This window comes from Ctenopharyngodon idella, chromosome 21, assembly GCF_019924925.1.
Source record: "Ctenopharyngodon idella isolate HZGC_01 chromosome 21, HZGC01, whole genome shotgun sequence".
In the NCBI taxonomy this organism is placed as follows: domain Eukaryota; kingdom Metazoa; phylum Chordata; class Actinopteri; order Cypriniformes; family Xenocyprididae; genus Ctenopharyngodon; species Ctenopharyngodon idella.
The window spans coordinates 12,221,792-12,238,660 of record NC_067240.1 but is presented as its reverse complement, the minus strand read 5'-3'; the positions used below and the strand labels follow the sequence as shown (position 1 = coordinate 12,238,660).

Sequence of the window (16,869 nt, the reverse complement as noted above, 5' to 3'; positions counted from 1 at the left end):
TGGACTGCAGCTTTAATGAAATATGTTTTTACCATAAATTTAACAGATTTTTTTTTTACAGTGTGTAAAATTAACAGTTATGAACTGTAATTATTACAGTATAAACCTTTAAATTATACGGTTTTGAACTGTAAAATAGACAGTAAACTAAGTGATATCCCATAAAACCTAAAACGTTGCTACCGTACTTTTTACGGCAAAGTTCTGGCAACCACAGCTGCCGGTTTTTTAAAGTACATTTTACAGGGATTTTTTTTTTTACAGTGTAAGTCATGACCAATGGACAGCAAAACACTCATTGGGTCAGCAGAGTCAGACAAAAACAGAAGAATTAAAAATTAAGGTACAGAATTAAGTGTGAAACCATCAGGAACCCTTTAGTTTCCAGCACCACCATTTTTCAGAACTGCAACCTACCTGGAGTCTCAAGAAGTGCAAGGTGTCAGGATCTCAGAAACTTAGGTTTGGTAAAGAATCCTAAAAATGACCCCTACTTAATAAGAATCACAAGCTGAAGTGTTGTAAAATACATGCATACGTTTTTATAGACAGACAGATCGAGAGTGACTCTTAAAGGACCAGCACCACATCCTCTTGTACCACTGTTTGAAGAATTCATCTTCCAGAATCTAGCAGTAAGGTGTGGGAGTTCATTTTTAGTCCATCTCCTATCCTGAAAAGTCTGTCTTGCAGATATGTAATAAAAATGATCTTCCAAAACCTAAAGGGTTCCTGATGGTTTCACACTTAATTCTTCACCTTAATTCTTAATTCTTTTGCAGTTATCATGTGTCTTTTCTTCTCCATCTATTTTTGTCTGACCCAATGAGCGTTTTGCTGTCCATTGGTCATGCCTTAACTTTGCAGTTTCTAGTATTGCATTAATATTGCATCCTTCTCATTAGAATTTAATAATTTTTGACTTTTCAGTCTGAGTTAAATATCTTTTTTGGCTCATTTTGCCTGTATAAGAAACCTACCTAATAATTATGCACACCTGAATATGTGGCGTTTTTCATTCCTAGCCATCATGAACAATTATATATCACTTATAAATGATTAAATACAAAATTAATAGTAGTTGTTAAGATTGATGTGAAGAGGGTTTCAAGCACAACTTTTTTAAAGGTACATAATTTCCTGCTTATATAGCTTCAACCAAGGACAACAACATTTGTACAGCCTTATACAGAATAATACCAAATGGCCTGTACAGAAAAATTATAGCCTTTACCAAAGCCACGTGTTTCTGCATATTAATTGAAACAAGAATCTGCAGAGGGCTGTTTATTCTGTTTCCCCCACACTCATCCTTGTGGCCAATATACTGGTTTATCTCCTCATACAGTGGCTAAATAAAGCCTTGGACTGGAGGTGGGCTTAGAGGTGACATCCTTCACCTCACTTCAATAACTGATGCTGCAGGATGAATCCACTGGGCTGGCAATGTACGGGAACAGCTATATGTCACAACACAAATAGGATGAAGCTGAGCTTTTCATCATAAAATTTCTCCAGCTCAAAATATCTCATGAAGGAACCCAATAGTTTCAATGGGCTCATGATCTCCATTGGTGCTGACAATGTGTCCACTGATCATGCAGTTAGTTGTAGTAAATATTTCAGTAATGATGAATCTCGCATGAATAATATATTGCACACATATGCAAATCAGTATTTTTATATGCATATGAAATATGACTGTGATGAAGGATGTGAAGATTTCAAAACAACATTGAAAGGCAAATGAGGACATCAGTATAACACACTCAGCTTGGATTACGTTTGGAAGATTGTTCCTGTACTGAATTAAAAATGTAAAGGAATAGTAGGTTTCAGGCAAGGATCACTGCTAAACACCTCATCTCTCTGAGGGAATCTTATTTAAAGTGAATTAAAGTACTTGCTTGATTACTGAAGTTCTCTGTCCAGGAGGGGGTAGTACTGTTCTGTTATAGCTACCACTCAAATTCACTCAAGCTTTCTGGCATCCTCTCTCCTCTCGTCCTTCTGCTAAGAGCAGATTTGAAGAGGGTCTTGCATCATACACTTTCAACGAAAGACCTTTGAATGCCATCCACTTTGAGCTTAAACCTGGCAGCGAGCACAGGATTCAGGATAAGCACACGAAATATTCTGAATATATTGACCAGTGACTTGTGTCTCCACTTACACTGATTAAAGTCCCTACAACACAGCATCCACAGCAAACCAATTTTAGCAACTCAAGGAATATAGGCTACTGCATAATGACATGAAGACTGTGTCTGTTTACATTATATTTAATGGCATGACATAAGAATTTCATATTAGCAAGTGAATCCATTTTTATAAAAAAAGTCGCAATTACTAAAAAAGTCGCAATTACTGTTTTTATTTTTTATTTAGTGGCGGAAACGGGCTTCCATACGTTTCCGCCACAATTGAGTAAAAAAATATAATTCTGTAAGTCATAATAATGAGAAACTTTCTCATAATTATGACTTAGTATCTCATTATATTGAGAAAGTTTCTCGTAATAATGACTTAGTATCTCATAATAATGAGAAACTTTCTCGTAATAATGAGAAACTTCTACGCATGCGCAAAGCAGCGGAGCAGTGACACGCTAGTGACATCCGCTGGTCAAACGCGAGAACTCCGCAACCATGGCACGTTCTGCAAAAGTGTAATCTATAATATCATTAAATTAATAACATTATTGATAAATTATCAGTAGCCATGAGACGGGATATAGTCGTTTATTCATTTGTAACATTCATTTGTATTTTTGTGTATGAACAAGCAGAAACACAGAGTGGTGATCCATGGATTTCAAACAGATAGAGGAATGATAAGACAGCACACACCTACATATCCAAGTCTGTTAAAGAACGCTTCACCTGGAAAGCTGTCTTTTGCATACATTCTAATGAGTCATAAACATCTTAAAAGGTGTTTTCTGTAGGAATATCACTGGAATGAAGGTTTATGACTGGGCAAATGCTTTAGGACCCGGTTTATATTAGAAAAGCTTTCCAGCAAACCTGCACATCAAATAGCCTAGACTCATCCGCGAAATACGTGTTAACATTAACACATAAACCCACACATTTTATGAAGACGTTGCACTTAAACTTAACGAATACATGTCATATTCCTTCGTTAATCTGATAGTTTTGTAAGCCGTCGCGTTCATGCAACAGTTTCCACCGTTACCACGGAAACCACTTTGCGTTCCACCTTCTCGTGCGTATGGAAAAGTATTGAAGATATACTGATAATTTAAAATAACTGATGTTATTTAATGATACTATAGATAGACTGCACTTTGTAGATTACTTTAACGAAAACACCTGTTTTGCATAACGTGCCATGTTTGCTGTTCTCGCATTTACGAGACTTTGACCAGCGGATGTCGCTAGCGTGCCACGCCCTTCTGCTCCGTTGCTCTGCGCATGCGTAGAAGTTTCTCATTATTATGAGACAGTTTCTCGTTATTATGAGAAACTAAGTCATTATTACGAGAATGTTTCTCATTATTATGAGAAACTAAGTCATTATTACGAGAAAGTTTCTCATTATTATGAGAAACTAAGTCATTATTACGAGAAAGTTTCTCATTATTATGAGATACTAAGTCATTATTACGAGAAACTTTCTCAATATAATGAGATACTAAGTCATAATTATGAGAAAGTTTCTCATTATTATGACTTAAAGAATTATATTTTTTACTCAATTGTGGCGGAAACGGGCTTCCATAGAAACGGGCTTCCACAGACTCGCGAACGGGAACATGGTTTGTGTAAAATTAGCAACACATTATTAGCTGTTTGATAATGTTGTCAAGCAAAAGGCTAATCATATTAATCATACCGTTATGTGTCTGGCGTTGTAAAAAGCGATACCATTGTGCAGCATTTACCTCAGTAAGTTCACCAAATGGATCTCGAGCTCGCGAGAGTGGAGGCGGGGCTAATTAGCATATTCACATATGCGTATAATAAATAAGGCAATGGTGTAGCGTTTCATTAAAGCTATTTTAAGGCATGAAGATTTTTTTTTTCACAGGAAAAAAATGTTTAAATGTGTCATTTTGGTGATCAAAGATGAGTTTTAAGGGCTAAAATTATTGATAGGGGGACTTTAAATGTAGACTTTTGATGTAAACTTAAATATCTAACCTCTTCAAACCCAGTGTGTAATTCTGTTCTTGACTCTGAAAAAGGTTTGTTGTTTGTCCTCAACAGGAGGTATGTTTGTTTGTCTGAATGTGTTTTGAATACAATTATCATAAAAGCCAATGGGAGTTTAATTTATTCGATTAACTGGTGTTAATGTGAAATGTGTTCAATGTAACGGAAGACAAACAAGACAGAAAACATTACTAATTAAATAAATCTGCAGTCATTAACAGTTAAGTTTTGAAAATTGAGGATAAAATTTATTTTAGTTTCATTTGGAAAAAAAAAAAAAACATAAAAATGAATATGATTCCATTTCATAAGTTTCACCAGACAACAGATCATCTTCCGATGTTTATTTAACCATAACAAGAGTGTCCATCAATAATAAAGCACAGTGGAAAATCTTCATTGAATATTAATGGAATATCATATACATTTACATGATTTTAATTTAGCTCTGTTTTGCTTTATTTATTAATTAAAAAAAAAAAATGTGAAAAAAGTTTGGTATTGCTTTATGAATATATATTTAACCCTAATTCCAAAAGCATAACATTTTAAAAGTTACAGCAATCTGAACTACAAACAACAGTATATATGCTGGAAATGTTTAGGTTCTTAAAAAGTTGTGCTGTTGAATTGCTTTTTCAGTATGCTATTGATCCAGGAGATGTGTTTTTTGGAGAGAAATGTGTACACAGTTGGTTGCTTGGGATTAGCGCATCCTCTCGACCCTGATACCATTCCAACAATGTTTTTCTTACATTCCAGAGGACCACCGGAATCTCCCTAAAACAAGAAAACAAGCTTCTTTTTCCTTCAGACAGTTAAAGCGATGATTTCAAAGAAGCTGCAACAGCCATAAATCAAAAACAACAATATGACATACCCAACAGGTGCCTTTCTTTTCCTGCTTGTTTCCTGCACACATCATGTCTTTGGTGATCACAATATCTCTCTTGTAGTCACGGTTGCACTGATCTCTGTCCACAACTGTCACCTCTAACATTTGCAGTTTATCAGAAGGTTCCAAGACATTAGAATTGATAGTTCCCCAACCTGTCACAACACATTTTGTTCCAGGTGGAACATCTTTTTCCTTTTTAGGGATTTTTTGGGGTTTTGCTTTCACTTTTTTGTTTAGCTGCAGAAGAAAAGTCAATGCTCAAATACATACTGTGAAAAACGTCAATGCTCAAATGCATACTGTGAAAAATGTCATACGGTCACCGTGTCTAAACAACAACCACATTCAGATCATCCCTACCTTAATGAGCATAATGTCATCTTGTTTAGTCCTTGCATTGAATGTTTTAGGTTTGTCATAACTGAGGATGCCAACGCGCTGAGAGCCTTTACTCACTTTACTCAGAGACAGAGATCCTATGAGAACTGTCACAGATGTAATGGGTTTTCTGAAATAGAAAAGTGACTTAGATGTGCTTAGGACTTCTAAGAAACTGAGGGCTTAGCATAATATATATATATATATATATATATATATATTATATAACCCACCCTAAAACCTAACCATACCACGAAACCTGTCCCTAGTCTTACCCATATCTCACCTCAGAACAATTGTTTTGAAATATAACAGGAACACAATAACATTGTACCTCATAATTACTTTTTTTTTTTATGTATGTGCATAGTAGTTAAAGACACCTAATATAATGTATGACCAAATGGATAAATAAATTAATAATAATTTAATACAAATTAATTAAATAATTGTATCTTTAATTTGGACAATTGTTTTTATGGGAAAAATGCACACACACAAAAAAAGAAGAAAAAAAAGAAGCTATTTCAAGAACAATTTCAAGAACTAAAAGAACGATTATATTTTGCTTCACAGAGATTTTACAGATTCATTTGCTTAAAGTGGTTGCCTTACTCTTCGCATTGTGCTGAAGTTAAAACCCATTGGCTTTGAATGAGGATTCCCCCACACACATGTCTCTGGTCCTTCTGAATGGACACCATCCACGATTTAAGTTTTTTGACATCGTTGCCTCCAATAATGGACACCTCAGAGCAAGCTGGAACAGAGATTTTAAAGGCGGTTACAGATTCAACAAAAACAAACTGATGAATTTGCAATGTGAAATTTTTAATCAAACTCTGTGACAGATAAATAACCGTTACCTGCTACTTTGAAAAAGGTAAACGCCAGGAAGTGATACACAATCAAATATTTGCAAGCATCCATCTTGCAGACTTTTCTCTCAGCCAAAAGTCAATGTGTTGCCTCAGACATCCAACAATGTCAAGTGTAAGAGCAATGAGGAAATAACTGTTTTTCAATGCACGTTTTGGTTACTTTGTGGTCAGAGCAGAATCAAAAGGTGTGTAGACGTGGGAGTGTTTGCATGCAATGTGATGCATCTGTTTTTGCAAATTTTAACAAGTTGACATTTAGATTATGACATCTACCATAGGTTATGACATCTACATAATCTTTTCTGTAAATGCTATTCATATGAGAGAGCAGAACTTTAAAAATAAAAGTGCTTTAAAGCTAAGAGTAAGTTGTAAAAGCTCTTTAAAGACAGTCAAGCTCTACTGACTGTATCTGTTGCATTCTGTTGATTAAAACAGAAAATAATTTACATCGACAGGGCATTTACAAAATTCTATGGGACAACCAACGAACAGCAAAACTGTTATCCCTAAAGACTTATTAGTATAGGATTGCACTTTACAAACTACTATGGCACAAGCTTGTATCTTCTGCATTAATCATCATTATATCAATGCTGCAGATCAAACGTAAGAGTCCAACAAAACAAAAGACATTGCAGTATTATTACATCCTTTTTCAAGTATTCCTCCCCTATTAAAATAAGTCTGAGAGGGGCTCTTTGTGACATGAGTTAAGACATGAGTCTTGAAAGTAAAAGTCTCATCAGGGGACATGTAGCCCTCACTGAAAGATTAATGTGAAGCTAAAATAACGGTTTTTCACACCTTCAGAAGCAAAGCAGATGCTTCAAAGTAGAACGCACGGCTGCAGTCTCCTGCTGCGCCAACCTTATAAATGTGTGAATCGCAGCTGGAGATTCAAATGAAGACCCAGAAGTTTTTATTTAACCTCATGTCAAGGAGATAAAATAAAAGATCTTGGGAGGGAAATATGAAACTGTTTTATAAAATGAGTTACTACTTGCAAATGAGAATATTTTACTTTTTTGACATACAAATACAAAGCTGATGTTTTGAGCTGATGTTGTGAAGAATTTCAAGATGACTGGAACAGAAACAAGCTCTGCTGTGGTTAATTATCATTGCTGTTCTTATTATAATATCATGATGCAATAATTTAGATTATAATACAGATACATTAATATGGAGGAAGATAAAACAATACGTAACTCCTGAGGTTAAATGATCACCATGAATGCCACAATCAACTAAGTGGAACTTTGGGAAATTGAAGCTTTCTTTCAGCACAGGAAACAAAGCACATATTTTCATCTGTTTGAAATGTTGTGGTCTTGAGAACAAACACACACTGGTACATTCTTCCAGATGATGCTGCCCAGATGTGCAATCACATTTATGAACACCTTTTGAACATCTGCTTATGATCACAACAAAGAGTAAAATATGCATCAAAATACCACCGTGACAAACAAAAAGACCATGGAAAATTTGAGGTTTACATTTTCCCATTTTCTTTTTTCATGTACTGTGTTTGGTGGCACTAAAAAGGTCTTAAATCAAACCACAGCTTGTTAGACTGCAATAGTTATTTTAAAAAACACGATGAAAAAATATAGCTGCGAGCTATATGCGAGGCCTTTAAGCATATGCATAAAAAGGTATTATGTTTTAGCAAGCATGTAATCACTTAGATCATGGAAAAAAACATTTACAGCCAATACAGGCAGATTACTAAGGAAATACACGGTTTTTAAAACTTTATTCACCTTTGTAACAGTTAAAGCGCCAGCTATGGCCCAATATCCATAAAAGTTTCCATGCTTCATTAGTGTGCAAACCCAATTTTGTGAAGTTCTGCGCAAATCAGGCAGGAGGCCATTTTCAGCCATTTCATGGGATTTGCCATATAGAAATACAGCATTTTTACAATTTTACTATGGGCCGATCTCCATAAAAGTGTGCATGCTTCTTTAGAATCATGTGCTGCATGTGCTCACCTAATGATGCAAAGTTCTGAGTTTTTGTTTAGGAATGATAGGCTTTTGGGTAGACTTGGCCACGCCTATTTTCTAAATGACCCTACTATAGCTACCCAAAGGCCAAAAATTGCAAAAAATCGCATCATATACAATCCTTTATGCATGTGAAAAATGTGAAGGTGCCCCCCAGTGGCCTATTTCTTTAAAATTTCTCACAGGCCTCTAGAACCGTGAGTCAAACAGGCCCAGCGAGTTTTGTTCCGATCGGCCTCTGTTAACCTCGCCTGATAGCTGCTCAAATTTCATTGTTCACCGCCGGCCAAATTTTTAGAGAAAGTGAATGTCCTCAAAGGCAGCTTCGTTCTTTTCAAACGTTTTGGCGGCTCTTAGAGACAGTCAATCGAAATTTTAACTTTTTTTATAATTATTGACAATCACACTTTAGATAATCATGCTGCACTGGTTTGGTTCTGATTGGGCCAAAAACCAAGGAGTAGTTCTCAAAAGTATGTTTTTCAAAAAATCCAAAATACCTGAAAATTTGGTCATTGAATCCAAGGCATGTATTTTGTCCATATTGAGCCAAGGATTCCACCTGAGCCTACGCCTAACAGTTTAGGAGTTATGAGCAATTTTGTACTTTTCACTGCTGTAGCGCACCCGTCAGGCCAATCGAGGCAAACCTCGGTGAAGTTGTAGATGGTCTGAGTACTACCAGCCCTCAAAATTTCAAGTATCTACAACTTACGATTTGGTACTTCAAAACTGACAGGAGATCCTCGGGCTGTCAACATTATTCAGGCCACACTACCCATCTGTCATAATGTAACTGCTGGCAAAAGTTACAAAGGCATCACCGGATGGAATGGATTTCAAAAGCTGCAAAAAGTTGCATCACTGATGAAAGGTTATTAGAGGGAAAAAATGGGACTCTAATCTCAAGTAAACAGAATTGATCTTAATTAGCAACCGCTAAAGACCTCTGACTGTGAAGTATTTTCCCATGTGGTTACGTGTTGAGAAAGCTAACAATCAATGAGTGTTGTTCAGATTTCTAAAGTGTGTTGCACAGATGCTATCATTAAGATGATGAATCACAAATGAATGGCATGTTATGCTTTAACTACCCACAAACTCATTCCTGTGCCATTCTTTAGGTCAAATACAATACAATTTTTATAAAGTATTATATAATACATTTATATACTAATGGGAAGTCTCAGTTCAAGACTATCAAGACTACAAACAATAGCCAGCTAGGTAACCATTAGTACAATAAATATGTCTGTGTGAGTTCTCCATTTATAAACTCTCAATGATTTTCAAGTGAAGTCATAAAGAGATAATTGAGAATTGAAGATCTGTTGGTAGCATGTTTCCTTGTTCAGATCTACATGAATGGACACACTTCTTTAGCATACTATAGCTCTACTGTGGCAGTTTAAATTGGCTGTGCTCATGTCTTGGCAGAGTAAGACTGAATAAACAGGCAGCTTCAAATAAATGCCCTTGATGCAAACCGTGTGGTGTCATTTTCATCAAGGAATTCTTGTGCTTGAAGGCATAATTACAGAGTTCAAGCACCTTCAGCGTATTTATTCATGGATGTGAAAATCCGAGAGGTTTTATCTAATTCATGCCTTTGGCATGACAGCCTTTCCTTAAGAGGCTATTTCAAGAGATCTCTCAAAAATAACTATTTATTTATTTGTATATTTATATACTGAACCTAAAGTGATTTGTAAAAGGATGCTTGAGAAAATGGTCTATAGAGACAGTGATCTGTCTTATGGACCTCTGCAGAGAGAAAAAAAAATGTTTTCATTTCATGGCTCAGGATACTAGTCCACACAAAAATGAAAATTGTCATCATTTACTCACCCTCATGTCATTCCAAAAACTTCCATGACTTCCTTTCTTCTGTGGAACACAAAATAAAATATTTTAATGAATGTTTCATCTATACAAAGAAAGTCAAAGGCGCTGAATGTTGTTTCGGACTTTAAATTTGGACTTCAAATGTCCAAACCTCTCTAGAACATATTGTGGTGAATTTATTTATTTATTTTTAACTCAGAAATAATACAAAAAGAACTTAGGGAAAGAACAAGAGTAAATTAGTTGTTTTTTGTTCTTTTAATGAAATAAATAAATGCTAAATAGAATATCACAATGACACAGCAACAACTCCCACAACACCTCTCTTCACCTTCATTTTTTTCAGTTCTTTATGCCATGTATTACTTCTTAATTTATAAATTTCAGTTTAACCTGTCAAACTTTTTCATAGTCAGTAATTGGATTAGGTAACACAAATGAAATGACACGTGAGTATCACAGACATTCTGAGTTTCAGTAGATCTGATTTACTCACCACAAATCCAGTTAGAGACCAAGTGCTAATCTGTACCCACCAATGTAGATCCAGCAGAAACCTAGTTTGCTTCAACTGAGAACCGGTTTCCTTGGGGAAACAAAATGACAGAATGGTGAATCAATTGACTAAATGAAAAAGTAGATGCGGCACAGTGGGAGCAGCTACCTGTGACAAGTTTGTGACTCATCCATCACTCAGCCTTAAGCAAACAACAAAGCCAATTACTCCTGAAGACAATGCGTGAAATCAAAGTTAACTCAAACTGAAAACTGACAGGCTTTTTTTTGTACTTTTTTGGTAGAATGGGGAATATTCAGATGACTGAACAATTCTTTGTGACAAAAACATGTAATGTATATGTACATAAAAAGTGACTTAAATTCTCATGTCACTTAAAACCTTTTTTGTTTGGTCATATAGGGCACCAAGAGGACCATCACTGTTGCCCCCAGCAAAAAAAAAAAAAAAAAAAAAAGAAAATATATATATATTTATAGGTGCATGACTCCCTGGGAAACACCTAATTTATGAGTTTCAAAACTTTCCTGGAACCAGCTGGTTTGACATATGGTAGCTGAAATTGTATGCATAAATTAATCCATTTATGCATTAAAAATACTTATGATAATTCTACTCATCTTTTCCTCCATATACAGTCTACTCATACACAGTATGTGAACATTGCAATTGCAATTGAAGCATTTTTAACACTCTGTCAGGCAGCATGACATTTAGTTTTCTTCTCACTCCGTTTGAGCTTGTCATGTTTAATGAAATGTTCAGCAATAGGTGTTTTTTTTTTTTTTGGTCTTTCTTGTCACATCAAGAAATCTTCCCAATACTCACACCTGAAATGTCTGACCTAGGTTTGAACCCACAACACAACAGAAACAGGCTTGTGTTCTACTGTGAAAACATGAGCTGAGACAGTGTGCGACTACAGTACTATTCAAAAAAGACAGAGGGAATGCTCCGAGGAAACAAGAATGTTGTGCTCCACCCTCAGATATCCATGTTCCCTTGTCTGGATACCGTGGGGAGGTCTGATGAATTATTTATATGAGCACAAAAAGCAGAGACTTAATTGATTGATCGCTGGGCTTCCACATGCTAGATATGCACTCAGATTAATAGAATCCTGCAAGTGCAATGTTTGTGTACTACTTGAGTCAATAACACCCTAATAACAAGCATTTATTCCAATTTTGAATTGATTTTAGAATGTCAGAATTAGATCAGTCAGATTTTATTTCCACCTTTGCTTATTCCGAATATAGTGTTTCCAGATTCAGAGTATAAAAGGAAATTTTTTAGCTGACCTTGTTTAAGAGCAGGACTAGGACTAAACATATAAACCTCTAGACTAGACAGAACTTTAGTAGAACTTTAATGGGTTCTATGGGTGCCCTGTACCTAAATAATAATAATAATGAATAAATAAATAAATCCTATATAACTACAGTACCTGCCTGAGAGAAATATGCCTAACTATAGTGGAGCTTTAATTGGTGCCATAGGTGTTCTGTACCCAAATACTAATAAAACATATTTATTAAAAAAAAAATAAAAAAATCATATTATATTATATTATGATGATAAATAAACACATCATAATGAATATTGGGCCATGTTCCAATTTCTTTTCCTTTATTTCCTGGCTGCCACTGGCACCCAAAGCGAGAAATTGAGCCTGTTCTGTGTTAGGAGGAGAGTTATTTGAACTGACCTTTGAAGTTGTAACAATAGTTGACGTAACATGGTTGCCAAGAAACTGTTTTGCGAGGTGAGCTGCTGTTAGAAAGCTGTTAGAGTCCGATAACTAGAGCGCAAAATTACTAAAGACAGTGACTCTGGTAAGCAATGAGAGATTACAGAAACACTGCAGCAGAACATCTCAGGTCAGCATTAACAATTTCTAGACCTTAGAATTTTGTGCTGCTTCAAACCCATTATTTTACTTAGAGACTGTCATTCTGTTTTTAAAGAAAAAAGAAAAGAAAATTTAGTTTTAAAGTAAACTTGTTTTTAAAACCAAAACATTTACTGCATTTATCCTCACCTCTTAACCGGATCGAATCAGAAATCCCACAGGCACTGCAGAGCTTCATTAAACTGTTTTTGTGCACCATCACAAGCTGATGATGAGGATTTGGAGAAGGGCAGGGATCATTAGATCTCTTTAGATCTGACCTGATACAGCAGCTTATGCACAAAACAACCCTCGAGCAGTTTATAGCAGAAGGCAAAATGATAAAACTGTCAAAGGAGACTGGTGCTAATAAACCAGAACTGTCACACAAAACTTGTCAAAGTGGTATATAATTTTGCTAGCCTGGTCTCTCATCTGTCAATGCAATATTATCAGTATGCCATTAATGAAGAAAAAAAAAATATATATATCAAATAAATTACACTGAAAAATGGTGTGAGAATGAGTGAGAACCTTCAGCCTGTCAATCAAGAAATAACTGACCTCTATATCACATTGAAAAGGTATAATTTCAAAAACAAAAGCAATTTATATGCAAATCTGTATCTTTTCTGTTCTGCAGACACAATACAGAAGATATTGTGGAAACAAGGGCTAGTGGTAAACTGTAATGTTTAGTGAAATATATATATATATATATATATATATATATATATATATATAAACCAATAATTTAAGGTATGTATAAATTGACTTTCAAAAATATAATTTTTGATATATATATCAAAATATATATATATATATATATATATATATCAAATATATATATATATATATTTGATATATATATCAAAAAGTATATTTTTGAAAGTCAAGAATTTAAGGTATTCTTGGTTTCCAAAAATCACACTGGGGAAAAAAAAGATAAAGTTCATATTTTTTTTGCCATAATAGTGGGCATGTTGTCACAAATTGGCATATTCTGTTTTTAGAGAAGTTTAAAAAGCAAATAATTAAATAATTAAATAAAAATTATAAAAAACAAACCAAACCATGAATAATCAAAAATATAAAAAGCAAAAACAAAAACAACTGTACAAACATTTATTATCATTATAAATTGTATTTAAACATTTAAAACATGACAACATGCACCAACATTTTTTTGAAAAATTATAAAATTATGACAATTATGAAAAATACCTTTGTCCTAAAATCTACCCTCATTACACTTTCCTGAAAGTGCAGTGTGGTTTCAAAAAAATTATATTCAGTTGTTTAACTAAATGGTATTGAAAATTTAAAAAGAGTGGCAGCTGCATTAGCAAAGTAGATATACAGCCTATATTTGAATCCCAAAAGTGAGCATTGACTAACTGCCAGTTGGTCACACTTAAGACAGTTTATGCAACTGGCCACTGATAATAGTAATTTTGAACCAGCACAAACTACTGCTATAGAAACAAGCATTTGTGTAAATTATTATTATTATTATTTTTTTACTCAAAACCTTACATTTCCACACTCTATTTAACCATTCAGAGCACCGCATCAAAGGGATCACCGCTGTCTGTGCTGCGTAAAAGCGCACGCCATCCAATCCATTGACACTTGGCTCTATAAAAACGCAGCGAGCTGTCAGTGCGCGTGAAGATAAGCACAGACAACAGAATTGTCCGATAAACATTATTAAAATTAGGTTAAATAACCCCTCATATTTCGATTTATTTACATCGATTTAAGATCCCCATGGTCTTAAATATCACCGTTGCAATGCGCGCGCAAAGACGTTGTCCACGGAACACTATGATGACAATGTCAGAGAGTGGAGACAGGAGAAGTTGGAATGGTAAGATTCAGGAATGAGTAACTCGAACCAGATGGAAGAATTACACTGAACAACAGCAATGCAGAAGACTCTCGAGATGCAAGACGAGCGCACAGAGTACGCGTCTGGAAGTCTCCCGTTAAGTGAATACAACGCGAGCTTCGTGGTCAACAGGACCAATCTCTCGTGGAGTGACTTTCAGGATCTAGCCGATTTGGATAAACCCGACTTTATGGGAGACGGATCTGCGGTCCTAAGAATAATGATCTCTATCATTTACTCGGTTGTGTGCGCACTGGGTTTAATCGGAAACATCCTCGTCCTCTATCTCATGAAATCTAAACAAGCATGGAAGAAGTCTTGCATCAACCTCTTTGTGACCAGTTTGGCGGTCACTGACTTTCAGTTTGTTTTGACACTTCCTTTTTGGGCTGTGGAGAACGCCATGGATTTCACTTGGCTGTTTGGGAAGGCGATGTGTAAGATAGTGTCTTATGTCACGGCTACAAACATGTACGCCAGCGTGTTTTTCCTCACGGCTATGAGCGTCGCGAGATACTGCTCCGTGGCTTCGGCGTTAAAAAGTAGGAGGCGCCGGTTGCGTTTCTCCGCGCAGTGGATGACTGTCATCATCTGGATAGCAGCTGTCGGTGCCGCTCTGCCAAACGCAATATTTTCAACGACCGCCACCGTATCTAACGAGGAACTGTGTCTGGTGAAATTTCCAGACCGGAGCGGAGACGCGCAATTTTGGCTGGGTTTATACCACGCGCAAAAAGTACTTCTGGGGTTCCTCATACCGTTCGGAATAATCACGATTTGTTACCTGCTTCTTTTGCGCTTCATAACTAACAAAAATGTGAACACCTCAAGCGCTAAGAGAAGATCCAAAGTGACCAAATCTGTGACTATCGTCGTTTTGTCTTTTTTCATGTGCTGGCTGCCGAATCAGGCGTTAACAGCGTGGGGTATCTTAATAAAACTCAATGTAGTGCACTTCAGTTACGAGTATTACACCACACAGGTGTACATCTTTCCAGTCACAGTCTGTTTGGCACATTCAAACAGCTGTCTCAATCCCATTCTGTACTGTTTGATGAGAAGGGAATTCAGAAAGGCGTTGAAAAAGCTATTTTGGCAAATTACATCGCCTTCTGTGACGAACATGAGACCGTTTACCGCCTCCACGAAGCCAGAGCAGGATGAACACGGTCCCGTGCTGGTTCCGCTCAGTCCTGCGGAGCCCGCGCTTATTTTCTATCCTCCGGGGGCTGTCATGTATAACGGAAGAAACGACCTTCTGCCTAACAGCACTTAACGAGAAGTTGTTGAGTAAGTTTTCAGACTCAAACAAAATAGCTAATTAGCTTGTAGCCTACGGTTCTCTGCCAACTAACTAAAATAGTTAACCAACGCGCAAAGCCGCAGACTAAAAGCCGTTCTGGAATACCTTTTAGAAGTGGATGGGAGCCTCCCCAACTGAAAACATTCCTTAATTACACGGCTCTAAATCCAATCCGAGTTTTACATTTAACGCTCCACTCTCACTAGTGTTCAAGTTCCACTCCGCACTGCTCACATACTTTATTCTGGAGCTGTGAAAACAATCAAATTAGAGTGAAAAGGTGTTGTTTAAATATTATAATGCTTCATAGCCTATCCACAGAGCACAATATGTGGATCTATATACTTTAATGTATCAGATGGTTTACAAAGGAATATAAATTTGCATTGTTTTTCACCATGAATGTGTCAACAATACCTGATATTTATTCACCTAATATTTGCACAGTATGGTACAAATGTGTATTTTTGGACAATCATTACCCTAAGAAACCATTAACCTGCTGATAAACATCTTGCATCGGGTTGAAATTGCTGGTAAGATTAAAAAAAAAAAAATCCCCAAAACAAACATCCATTACCAGACAATATACTAGCCTGACCAGGTTTAGAGACTGCTGAGACCAGAAAACTATCTTAGGCTTGTTGATGTTTTTTAATCAGGATAAAGATCAAGTGAATCATTAAGATGCTGTGTTATCATGTGAACTTGTGACAGTTATTTGTAAATTTGGTCAGTTATTTGCATATGATTTTATTGATTTGTCCAACTTTGTCGTCAGATTAAAAAAATAACACAACATGCAAAAAGATGTCTGTCCTAATTAAATCTATAAAGAGGCATAAATAAAATTAATACAAGCTGAAACAGTTTACATCTGAGGTACAACTCTCTGCCAACAGTTCATTGATTATCACCGAAATAAAGTCAAATGATCATCTAAAATATTTCTTAATTCAGTTATTGTTTTGCTCAAAAGTGAATATTTATTGGAGTTTGACAATGGACATGATAATGCTCATTGTTTTATGGTGAAAACAATTCACATTAAACAAGTAATGAAATTGCATGA

The 16,869-nt window shown here is 35.8% G+C and overlaps 2 protein-coding genes across 2 annotated transcripts; one reads left to right on the top strand and one right to left on the bottom strand.

The window, feature by feature from the left end:
* Positions 1-4,399: 4,399 nt before the first annotated feature.
* Positions 4,400-6,652, bottom strand: LOC127503706 (granzyme K-like). Its single transcript, XM_051877793.1, has 5 exons — positions 6,321-6,652; positions 6,070-6,214; positions 5,437-5,584; positions 5,059-5,313; positions 4,400-4,958 (listed from the first exon to the last, which is right to left on the bottom strand). The coding sequence occupies exons 1-5, from the start codon at positions 6,382-6,384 to the stop codon at positions 4,788-4,790; spliced, it is 783 nt and encodes a 260-aa protein (XP_051733753.1). The 5' UTR covers positions 6,385-6,652; the 3' UTR covers positions 4,400-4,787.
* Positions 6,653-13,729: 7,077 nt separating this feature from the next.
* On the top strand, positions 13,730-16,606 carry rxfp3 (relaxin family peptide receptor 3). The gene has a single exon (XM_051877772.1). It carries the CDS (start codon positions 14,532-14,534, stop codon positions 15,768-15,770), a length of 1,239 nt encoding a protein of 412 aa, XP_051733732.1. The 5' UTR covers positions 13,730-14,531; the 3' UTR covers positions 15,771-16,606.
* The last annotated feature ends 263 nt before the right edge of the window (positions 16,607-16,869 follow it).